The sequence below is a fragment of the Sparus aurata genome, chromosome 8 (assembly GCF_900880675.1).
Source record: "Sparus aurata chromosome 8, fSpaAur1.1, whole genome shotgun sequence".
NCBI classification, from domain to species: domain Eukaryota; kingdom Metazoa; phylum Chordata; class Actinopteri; order Spariformes; family Sparidae; genus Sparus; species Sparus aurata.
The window spans coordinates 17,440,567-17,453,101 of NC_044194.1; the positions used below are offsets into that span (position 1 = coordinate 17,440,567).

The following is a 12,535-nucleotide window of genomic DNA, read 5'->3' on the forward strand; positions in this document are numbered from 1 at the left end:
TTGTGGATATGAACGTGATGTAATAAAAACTGGAATCCAGACCAAAAACAGAACCAGAGCTGTTGCAGAGAGAATACAAACACCTGTTATTATGGGAAAGAAATCCCATACCAAGGTAACAGAATCACACATAAACAACAACAATAAGGCAACTCCTTACTCAAGAGATGTGATTGAAAGCTTCGTAAAAAATCAATAAAGCGGACTTTGTGGTAACAATGTTTTCTCAAGAATGTACATGTTTCATTTCTGTTTTTCTTTCAGAATGATGCTGCGAGTGGACAAACTGAAGAGTAGCAACACCTTGTTTCCTTATGTGGTACAGAAGAGAGGCCCCACAGATGCCCCTCTCTGGACCACAGACTAAAAAACCAGTGGTGGGCTAGCCATACTGTAGTTGTTAGAAGTGACTACTGCCCCCCTTTCTAATGAGCACAAATCATCCATGGACTGACAGAAGCAGGCTGGTCTGGCATTTAGAAACCCAGTTGAAGAAAGCCTGTCAGGAAACACAGAGGACCTTAGTGCTGCAGCCACAGCGGATGAACGACAGACACATTCAACTGCTTGCAGGTGTTCAGTGATCCCTTGAAATGGCTGCCAAGGCCTGGAGTGTCCCAAACAAATCCGAGCTGAACTGGATTAACTGTACTCAGAAGCAAGGAGGCTTGCCTGTTTTTAAAAAGAAGCTCATCTTTCTAGATATAAAATGTTTATTACACTGCTGTGTCAGTTTGTGTTCAGTAGCAGTTAGACACAGTCGTGGGTTATCTATTTGGTGATTAATTTATGTGAACTAGTCAGAGAAATATATGAGTGGTTAACATTCGGAACTTGTAACAGTTTAGGTTGATGCTGAGCATCTCACTTAGAGTAGAATGTTTTTGTTACTTACTGAAACCAGACACAAAATGTCTCTGCAGCCATGTTGAAAAACAATATCTTGTATGAAATGTTTTAGGTCTCCTTTCTCAAAACAAGTACTTTCTTCAGTATTGTAATGTGTCTGAAGAGGACACAACGCCATACAGTTGAACTGCTGTAGATCTAAAGGTTTTACATTAGGACATCAAGGTTTCACTTCGGTGTAGTGATGGCAGGAAAAGGGAGCTGACTCTCAATAAGTTATTCACCCAAAACATTAATGATGTTCAGGGATCCTTTCACAACAGAAACAGAACTTTTATGCTTAGTTAATCATTACCTTAAAAAAGGGGCAACTTGTAAGATATGACCAGAATTTAATTTTAAAACATGAATCAATGAACTAACATTATCAACAAAATAAGAAGAAACATCACTTTAAATCACCTCAGTATCGTTTCCTTTCTTCAAATTGGCGTCAATCAGTCTTGGAGGCTATGTTAGGTCTCAGTATAGTGTCTAGCCATGTTAAATGGTCGGCAGCTAAGCCAGTTTGAACTGAACTCTGTTGCCCACGTTGACTCCCCCATGACCTGAAGTTCCAGTCCAGACATGCAGCAGACTACTGTCAGCTAATAGGGGCTCTGATCTGCACGGCTAACCAAGCTAATGGCAGTTTGTCATGACAGCAAAGTGTATAGCAAGCAGCAGTTAGCGGTTATGCTGCCTCCTATAGTTTTGGAGCTACCTTTGACAAGTGGCCATATCTTTCAAGTTACACCTTTAACTCTTGGCAACAAACCCACAAGCCCATTTGAGACCATGACTTATAAAGTGAGTGTGAGACAGTTGCCTGGGTATCGTCATCCAGTGACTTGTTTGCCCTTCCTCATTACCGGAGATGCCTGACAAACAGCTCCATTAGCAATATGATACAAATGAATATCAATTTGGCTCCTTTATAAGGAGCACTCTTCATCCCACATTGGTAATAGACAATTGGAAGAGATTAGCCATAATGGAAATGTAAAAAAAAAAAAGAAAAGAAAAGAAAAACCCATTAAAACCCCCTCCACTGTCAGCAATAATGTACAGTAGCTTAGTCAGATGGATGACATGGTATGTTTAGATCAGATGTGCCAGCCCAATGAGCAGTGGGTAATCATTGAGGTTTATCACAGATGATTCAGCTCAGCTCACTTCTTAGCAAGAGGGTGAAGTTGATGAAATGGACATAAAGTGTTTCTGGATATTGAACTTGTATCGAAAAAGGGTCTCAAACCATATCTGTGTGAGTTTTGTAAAGAGAAAACAATTCAAACTTCATCAATCAATGAATAATTTGCTCTAAAAACTACCCCTACCCCAATTTCTGACAGTTCTAAACCCAAAAGTTAGTTTACTATCATATATGACAATGAAAAGCATAGAATCTTTACATTGGGAACCAGTGTGAACAGTTAATTATCAAATTACAGTCACAATCAATTTCATCATTGATTCATCTCAATACACCAATTATGTTCTTAATCAGTAATCATTTTGTCTATAAAAAGGAGGAGACAATGACTTCTTCAGTCCAGCCAACAGTCTGAAATCCAAAGATATACAATGTGAAAAGCATTTGGGAAACTGAAACCAGGGGATTGTTTGTCATAGAATAATTGCATTTACATAAACTGACAATTTGTTCAAATTAAATCAGAACTAACTACTGGGATAAATTCTCTGTAATCCCTAAAACGTTCTCATTTATGTCTGAGAACAAACAAAGCAGCTGTTGGTGCCAGACTGAATATGAGCGACAGCGTGAGAGGACCAGGTGGACCAACGGTTGTTGTAGTCGGGTCCCAATCTTACATCTGCAACTGTTAATCTGGCAGCTGCAGAGCCTGTTTGTGTACACACTCTCTGGTTCATGCACACAATGAAATGTCAACTGAATTGCCAAAATAAATGTTAGCAAAAAATATTTCTACAAAACCACAGCAAGTTCAAACTGAACTGCTTTGGCTTGAAATAACTATTTTGCTCATGGACATAGGCGGTCTGACCTTCCAGTGGAAAAAAGCTGGTTTTGGTCACCACAAAAACAGCAGGAGATGTCTGTAGGTTACCTTAAGAAACAACCAGCATTGCCCCCAAAGAAACAGCTGTAAATATACCGAGGTGTCCAGACAAATATCCATTGGTGTGAGCTGGACTGCGGGTTAGGGTTAGGGGGTTAGGGTTAGGCAGCCTTGTTGGCTTGTAATTATGCCAACTCCATCTCCTCCAGGGTTAGGGGGTTAGGCTGTCTAATAAGCATATATAGTCAACATGATATGCTACGTTTGATACATATGTCAACCTTGGATGTATTTGTGGTTTGCAGAAACATTAATATTATGTCCGGGTAACTGGGTGGCAATATCCTCACTTTAAAGCCAACACGAGATAGCGACAGAGAAATGCCATGACAGCTATGAACCTTGGGTCCTGCCGTCGTATTTATCCTCTCTGTTTCATGAAGTTTAAGTGGACCCACTGAGCAGATTTACTCAAGTGCTGCTGCAAGGGGGGCCTGCCGGCGTCATCCTCAGTTATCAGCAATAATATTCACATTTGCTGAGTTGTTAGAGCAAGTTAATTCCCATTCCGGTGGCTAAAGTTTAATTGCGTGTGCGCCCCAGCAGGCTCGTGCCATCATTTTCAGGGGCAGAGGAATGGGAAGTGTCCAAGTGAAATAATTGGCCCGGAGACCAGCAGTAGTTCAAAATTACACTCTCATGCTTTCTTCTCTGTAGCTGCCTCCTTATTCCCAGAGTGTGAACAGCAACAGCGGACAGGGAGGAGGATTTTCTAATAGTAGGTGCAACAGCAGAAAGGGGGTTTAATTAGTCCCCAATGCTGGATAAGTGAGGGGGAAAAAATGTCTTATGTTGGAGAACATGTCCATTTTCAGGGCTCTGTACTGTGTGTTCTGACCTGGAAAGAAGGCCTGTTCTTATCATCAGTAAAGTAATAGTCACACGCAGGGAAAATAACTTAATTTTGCCTCTGACATGCAGTAGCAGGGTTACAAATGGATTCTCTCAAGATTCAAGAAGGAGGAGCAACGTTTCCTCGATTTTTCTTCAAATGTTACAACTTGGTTTTGTGATGTTTTCTGTTTTGTTAAAAAACAGTCTTGACTCTGGCCTGATGTGATGTGGTACTGTAAATTGTATCAGCTCAACCTTCTTCCTGTATAAAAAATACAAAACAATAATAACAATAATAAAAAAAGGACGGGAAGAAGGGAGTGCACATCTGTTTCAGTCTCTCCAGGTTGTCATGGTATACAGTTGCCTTACAGTTGAATACCCACCTGTACACAGAAGCTTTGTAGTGGTTGATACCTCACTTTTTTGGGTGTGGTGGTGATGATAATGTGCACCACGTTCTGTCTATGTATTTACTACTAGATAGAATGTAAAGTACCGTTTTCAGTCGGATTGTTATTGCACTTGTTGACTTTGTATTGTCACGACAGGGAGAAATAAAGTTTTATCTTTTCCAGTGTGTTTAAATCCCTCTGTGTCAAGTGCTCTTTGGCAAAAGAAATCTTCCACCAGCTGATTCTATTTTTCAGCCCATCTTTTCTCCTAGTTTTTGGGGTGTTGACACACATTTAATCCATTTATCTGTTAAGTATTGTCCTCACAACATTTCTAATCCTGGACAGATACACTTCCTTTGGTTTGTTTAACATCAGTGATGAACACAGGGTAGAACATTTTACCGTTTGCTTTGCCCTGCCCTTAGTAACTGCTTCCCATGCACATAATGGCTACATACATGATATAAGCTTAAAGCCTGAGGCCAAAGCAGTATGTCGCAGAAAAAACAGTCTGCATCTTCACCAGTGGATCCATGTAGAAGACATACAAATGAAAACACAGGATATTATTTATTGTAGTGAGCGTGAAGATGATTAACCCCTAGAATTAAAAGAATGATGTGGAAAAATGTAATGCTTATATGTTCAGATTTATGCCATGTTGTTAGTGTTTTCAAACAGCATGTTTCAGTTTGAAACGTCAAAATAGGTGGACTAAATGGGGACTAACTGATGTATTTGGCAAAAAACATGGCTTGTTTAATATTTTGGGAAATTGCTGTAAATTTCCCAAATACAATAAAAAAAAAAAAAAAATCATTTTACACATTAATCTGAGCGTACAGGTCTTGGGAAGTACTACTTCATATGAAAGAAAAAGTAGTGTAAAGCCTTTTCCAGAGGTAGCTGTATGTAATCTGATAAATTGCCTCCACTGATGGCACTCAGTGGGTAAATTGCATTGGGGGTAATGTAGGCGCCAGGTTTAAAAAGCAGTCCACTGGTCTAGCATTGCACTCCTAACACTGTTGGACTCATTATAGACAATTAAACACCAAATGATCCAAATATAATTTCACAATATTCTTCCTATTCAAAAGGTGGTATCTACATTACCCACAATGCAACATAACCTCTAAGTGACATCACTTTAGGTGATTTTATCAGATTATGGCAGCTTCCTCTGGAGCCAAAAAAGTCTTTAAACTACTTTTTTTATTTTCATTAATTGATTTTTTTATACATACCCCCTAAGGCCTGTAAACACACTTTAATGTGTAAAATTAGGATACTTACCCTTTAAGTGACCTACTTTATGATATAGCAGCATTCAGGACAGGCCCCGACACAAAGTTTATGCTGGTTCTGAAGCAGGCTGTAACGTAAAGTAGTGATGGCTCGTTCGCGAACGAATCAGTTCGAACGAGCGACTCTTTAACGCTAACGAACTGACCTCATTCCCCGTTTCACTTCTCTCTCGTTCGTTCGTTCGTTCTCACAGACCAGTCGCTGCGTTGTTCACTGTTTAGTTATCAGAGAGGTGAGGAGGACTGATAGCCAGCCAATCGTATGCTGGGTCTAGGACACTGTCGTCGAATTTTAGCCAATGAGAAACGGGAATGCATAGCAACCGTTTCCATGAAAAAAAAACATTTAATTTCGTTCGCAGCTCTCACTCAGTCACTCATTCTTGGCTAGCCGGCTTGAGCTGTTACCTGCTAACTGTCGTGTTGTCTAAAAATACACATAATCATGAAGTTGCAGCTATGTATTTGCCATGAACTGCAGTGTTATGTTGACCGTTAGCATGATCGTTTGAGAACGAGGAGCTCTTGTTCTCTTTCATTCACTGATTTCTCTCCTATCGTTCTCGTTCAGTCAGTCACTCGTTCTTGGCTAGCCAGCTTTAGCTGTTACCTGCTAACTGTCGTGTTGTCTAAAAGTACCAGGGTTCGCCCCAGACGGTGGAACAGCGGCGCTGCGCCGTTATACCGATAGGTCAGCGCCGCTATACTCCGCGGTTGACGGTGGTGAGTGTCCGTCTGTCCGTCCCCCGGTTGACGGCTAGGAGCTCCCAGCTGACGGCGATGAGCCTCCGTCCGTCCCCCGGCCCACGGAGTTGACAACCGCCGTCGAGCTCTTGTTCTCTTCCGTTCACTAATTTCTCTCCTATCGTTCTCGTTCAGTCAGTCACTCGTTCTTGGCTAGCCAGCTTTAGATGTTAGCTGCTAACTGTCATGTTGTCTAAAAGTACACATAATCATGAAGTTGCAGCTATGTATTGGTCATGAACTACAATGTTATGTTGACCCATAGCGCGATCGTTTGAGAACGAGGAGCTGAGAACTGTTTGTTACGTGAATCACCGCTGAACGACATTGTACCCGGAAGTGCGACTGAACGAACGAACGAACGAACTACATGAACGAGTCATCCCGCCGAACTGACAGACGGGAACTGAATCTCGACAACGAACGATGAAATCCACCTCTAACGTAAAGCAGAAGCTGCACAAACTACTGTGGTAACTCTTGGCAATGGAAGTAATGTGCAAAGTTCCAACTTTTAACATGTATTTTTCATTGTAGCTGCTAAGCATAAAGTGTCTGAAGTAGGTGCACGAGTTTGATTGAATGTTGAGTTTGTAAATTACCTTTATGTTAAAACCGTTTGGGATCTCATGGCTTCCAAAGACTTGGATCACACCAGACAAGCTGTATGGAGTTACTTTATATATTTATTTATTTTTTCACCCCAGCTGCTTTAGTTGTTTAAGGGAATGCTGTGAAGCTTTAGAAATGTTTTGTGAATGTCACCTGTTCCTTTAACTGGGCTGACCTCTGCTCTTTGTTTTTAGTTTTGGAAAGACAACAAAAAGACACCATCATCCAAACTCTTTCAGTAACTACCCATAGAAAAATTTAAAGCAAAATAAGCATGCTGTGCCTAGTTATGATTGCTAATTTCTGATGGACATTCACATCTCTGTAGCAGCATGTGGCCAAATGAAGAGTAAAATAATTTATTTTTTCAATTGATGTCAGGTACATGAAAACAATTTAATAAACACTCTTCAACTCTTCTTCAACCAACTTTTGAAAAACATCAGTCATTCATGATGTTATTGACGTATTCAGACGTGTTTCTGACTCGACCTTTTGCTTCCTTTTGTCTGTGTGGGAGCTCCGAAGGCCTCTGAGTGCGTTTGCTTTTTTTCAAAATGTCAATCAATACGCCATTAGATGATTCACCTGGCCTCAAAGTAGTGACTCTCTCAAGCTGACTGAGTCACATCCGAAGCTGCCCAACACTGAAACGTCATTAAAACAGAGAGGTGATGGCTAAAAACAGACAGTGACAGGCAGTGTCAGGCCTCCACACCTCGCTTCCAATCAGGCATCCGCTGCTGCTCTCCTGTGTCAAAGGCCCCCGGCAACCAAGAAGTTTGTGTAGTTTCTGGGCTTTCCTCCTCAAAGGTGTCGGCGTGTAGTTTGATGATAAAAGAATTCTGCGGAGGTAAGGCTGGGTGGAATGATAGAGTAATCTTTATTGAAACAGAATCTAGAGCCCTGCGTCCAGATCAGAAGCGGCCGCGTTCTGATATTATCAAAGCTCTGGAAAAAGCAATGCCAAAATGCTTCTCCCTCTGCCTGATCAGAACTCCTATCAGCCTTTGATCTAAGGAGATCTAGCAAGTGACACACCCCTCGTTCTTCCTGTGAGAACCTTTTTAGAGTCCCTTCTCAAGTACACCCACTTCTTCTGATTGGTCCCCTTGCCAAATTATCCAATAGGCTAAAAGAGGAGTTTGACCTGTGTTAAGCATCTCCCACCATTTGGCATGCAGGTCAAACTTAGCTAAGCACTTTATCGTCTGTTACCTTTGGCCCCTCATAGTTGGAAGCCAACCCCTGGACCTTCACTCGCACAATGAAAATCAATTAGTCATGATTGAATCTAACCTAAGTAGATCAGAATGTGTTGCCCTCCAGATACCTCATTTGTTAACACATTGTCAAGGTCCCTTTGAGCTTCCCTAATAAACTGACTTCTACTATAACTCAGTGCTCGTCCACCTCTGTCGATCATCCCGCCCTGGTTCTGCTCATCCACTAAGCCTGTAAGCAACGCTCCTCCCATCATCCGAGCATATGAAACCAATAGCTTCCATTAATCACCATTTAAAAACCATTGTCTGGATTTCCACATCCTGCTGTTATCGAGGAGCCCGAGATACATCCTGCCAACATTTATCTATTAAAACTCCATTAGGCCTCGTCTCTCCACTGGCCTGTCTGCTCAGGCCGGATCTTCTGTGGCACCAATGCGGCATTAAGATCCATCTGAAGAAGATATTAATGTCAGTGTTTCATGGTAATGCTGCCACAGTGGACCACACCTCACTGAGGCTGAGGAACATGAAAAGAATAAACAGGATAATGCAGGATTGATGGATGGTTTTGGCTTATTAGTTGTGAGATATAAAAGTTACGTTATTGTCCAACACAGAGAAACCAAGACTGAATGAAAGGATGATGGACTCTGACCTGTGGAGATGTCTACTTGTACATTTTCTTCAGAATCTATGAAAACTAATGAGTAATACAAGAATAGAGGACAAACCCTTAAAGCAATGGGGAACGAATCAGGAACACAGGAAACACAGAAGGACTGGCAAATAGAACAAACCAACCAAGACTGAAGGGAACAAAGGGAGCGATTAACTACTGGAAAGACACAGAAAGAAGACAAAGACAGGAAGTGGAAAGTAACGCTTGACATGACAGGAACGTCTAACTAGAAACCCACAACATGACAGTCTCATTTGTAAAGACCAACAGATCCTTGGTTTTGTGCTCCGACAAACTGTCATTCACATTTTCAATCTCTTTTTTAAAAAAGATATGGGGAACTTCACAATGGCAGCTTGACTTTATTCTGATGGCTTGCAATTTAGAGTGAAGCAAGTTCAAATTATATTTTACCAATAAAATAAAGATTCCAGAGTTCACCACCCTTCAGGGATTCACCAATACAAACCACAACAACAGGCAGAAATTCAGTTTATTGCCAAGTTTGGTTTCTCAAATCTGCCCAGAGTAAACCCCCTTTCCCAAACAAATCAATAAGGGATGTTGGAAAAAGAGAATAAATATGACAATTGCAGCTCCGTCTAAATCGATCGTCTTTGTGCGCACATGATAAGCGAAAGTGCAGCTGCAGACAGCCAGTAAGCTGTCGTCTCTTAAGTGTTAAATATCGGGAGAACTGCTAATCCTGCTTTTGAGTTCAGTAACTTCTCAAAACCTCTTCCCAGATGTTTCACACATCTGAGGGCTGACTAGTCATCAGACTGATTCATCTGAACAGTTTTTAGAGGTCTGACGGTCCTCCAAACACTATTTTAAGATAAAATGCAAAAATAAGAAAAATACCTTTTTTGTGCAGCAAAAATAATATGCTTTTGTGTTTGATTTATCTTTAAAGGACCTTACTGGGAAGTTGCCACCATATTTATCTGCTCTGCTTCACTGGACCACAGGTTCTTATCAAAGTCAGCATAGTGAGTGGTTGTCATTGCAAGTCCCTCGAGTTTGCAGCGAACTTGGAAAATCTGCCTTTATTTTTAATGCCCCAACTGCCTGGAACAACTTATTAAGAATCCTCAATGGTGCCATGATTTTAAACCATTCGGCTGTTTGTACCTGTTTTCATTTCATTTTCCCATATCTTCTATGAACTGTATTTATACTGGTAATTTTATTTATATACACTTGTACCTAATTTACATTGTTGTTTCTGTATTTCTTGATAATTTGATCTTTTCATTTGACAACATTGTAAATCAGAGCCTGCCCTCAATGATCTTAACTAAAAAGGTAACAATCCTGTTAATCATCTTGCGACTCCTCAGACTGATTCAGCGACCCCCTCGAGGGGACCATACCCTGAGGCTGTGAAACCATTATTTTAAATGTCATTAAATATCTATTATTCTATTTAAATAAAATACACTTTATGCAGATTTATTTGTGCAGATTTGGGTGTGCAAAAGAGCTCCATCGGCTATCTCACATGGAACAGATTTATTATGTAAATACAAATAATCCACAGAGTTAATATTTGGCATAGGACGCTGTCGTCACTCGCCACAAACATTCGCCGGGCTCACGACACAGCTGAGAGATCAAGAGTGACAGTAAAAACACTTAAATCCCCAAAACCACAGGGAAAGTGCCATCGAGTAAAATTCAAATGGACAAATCTAAACTCCACAGTTCACATGATCTGCAGCAAACCAAGACGCGTCAATTATGCAGAGGATGATTATTAAGCTCGTTAAACTCACTGAAATGCAAAGCAATCGCCCTCGCTCCAAAATACTGTTGAAGCCATGAGTGCAGCTAAATGTAGAATGTGATGTAATCAATGTGTTGGTATGAAAAAAATAAGTAAAAGCTGTCAATTAAATGCATTTCCTTGAGTCGACATGTCGCTTTAATGCTCAATTGAATATGAAATGTGTAGAGAAAATGTGACTTTGCCCAAACTGAGCTCCCCGTGAAGCCAATATCACAGGGAAGCAATTATGTGAATGTGCTGTGTGCAGTCGTGTATACAGCACTGAAGCCAATGTACAATATTATGTTCTAAAACAGATGAGACTTGCAATGAGCCCTCTAAACAACCAAGCACCAAGCAAGGGGAAAATCTTCACAAAATCAATTCAGGCCCTTAAGACTCATAACACTCAAACAAGTGTTCATATTTCACCAGCATGTAAAAACAACAAGGAAGCATTGGAATTAAAAGTGCCAAACATCAACCAAAATAAGAAACTGTGTCACTGTCGACACTCCAAGAAGTTAATTTACGTTTCCTACCGACGCCAAAGCTCTAAATGGATCTACAACAGCATGAAGGAAGGAAACAGCCAGCACAGGCAAAGACATCCAGCAGATCTGAGGGAAAAATAAAAGAAGCATGTCTCATAGCTTATTGATAAGTGCACAAACACCAACACAACAGAGCCAACACATCATCCGACAGCATTCATGTACGAAAGCCCTGAGGGGAATTTTTTTTTCCCTGGTGATCCATTTTCCTAGTCAGATCTAAATTGTTTTCCCTCCTTTGTTGATGATTTGAGAACTGAACTGGAAAAAAAAAACTTCACTTTATTTGTAAAAAAACAGAGCGACAAAACAAAGAATTCAACTGGTTTCACACATGAAAAAACTAATTAAGGAATTTAGAAAGATTATCCTCACAGAACTTTTTGTTCTACCAGTTCTGAAGTCATAAACACAGGAGAGAAAACAAACTATTTACTCACTCAAAATCGATCAAAATCGAGTCGTATCTTCTTCCTGGAGAACAAAATGTAATGTGTGGTCACGTAAGCTTGTACCAAGCAATAATATCATCCGTCCTCCCATCGATCAATCTTCAGCCAAGATTTCACGTCAGAAAGATGCCCCTGTTGCATTTCACTGATTACAGTCCACTGCTTTGTGTGACGACCTCTCCTCCTCTTGAATTGGTAGTCTGACATGCTCTGACTGTTTTCTTGCAGAGGTAGATGGAGCTGGGAGGGTCGTCTACCTGTACCTGCCTTTTTGGGTGGGGCTTCCAGAGTGTATATAAGGACTGCCTCTAGGGGTGTGTCTCTTTCTCTCACCTGGGCCTGCAGCAGGGCTCGCAGCCTCTTTTTCCTTTGTTTAGTTTGATGCACTTCACAACACACAATACACCATATCTTCACTCATCCATACACTGCTGCCACGACTGATACCTTTCCTATTGTACATATCCCACTAGTTTAACATTTATGTTGGTTTGAGTTAAATAAACTACTTTTTGTTTAAGATATCTGTGTGTGGCCTCCCTTCTTGTTGCCATCCTTGAGCCAGGTGGTAACATTTGTGTCACACTGGAGCGGAGAAGGTTGACCAAAAAATACACGAGACTGCAGGCAGGAAGTGCCATGGATGAAGTTTGATTTGGGAAACTGGCAAAACAAAGATAAGGGAAACTCAGCAGGATCAGGAAAACAGAACAGGTGACTCAGCAAAGACTGAACTAAAGACTGGACTAAAATACAAACTAAACTAATGAGGGGGTGAGGTGCAGGTGGAGTGAGGCGTAGAAACGCAGGCGAGGGGAATCAGTGGAAGAACAGGGAAACGGAAGGTGCGGATAAGCTGGGAAACGCTTGGAACAGGCCTAGGTTAATGAAAAAGATGCAGTGTAGGTGTGGGGGGAAAGCAAACTGGGGAAGAGCAGGTGAGGCAAGAAATACACTGGAAA

General features: G+C 41.0%; 1 protein-coding gene across 1 annotated transcript in view; it reads left to right on the forward strand.

Annotated features, from left to right (window-relative positions):
- Window positions 1-4,415, forward strand: part of shisal1b (shisa like 1b) — a 142,965-nt gene extending 138,550 nt beyond the window's left edge. Inside the window, exon 7 of the mRNA XM_030426338.1 lies at window positions 265-4,415. Within this exon, the coding sequence (XP_030282198.1) occupies window position 265 (1 nt within the window). The 3' untranslated portion in view covers window positions 266-4,415. The remainder of the gene's footprint in view (window positions 1-264) is intronic.
- Window positions 4,416-12,535: the final 8,120 nt, after the last annotated feature.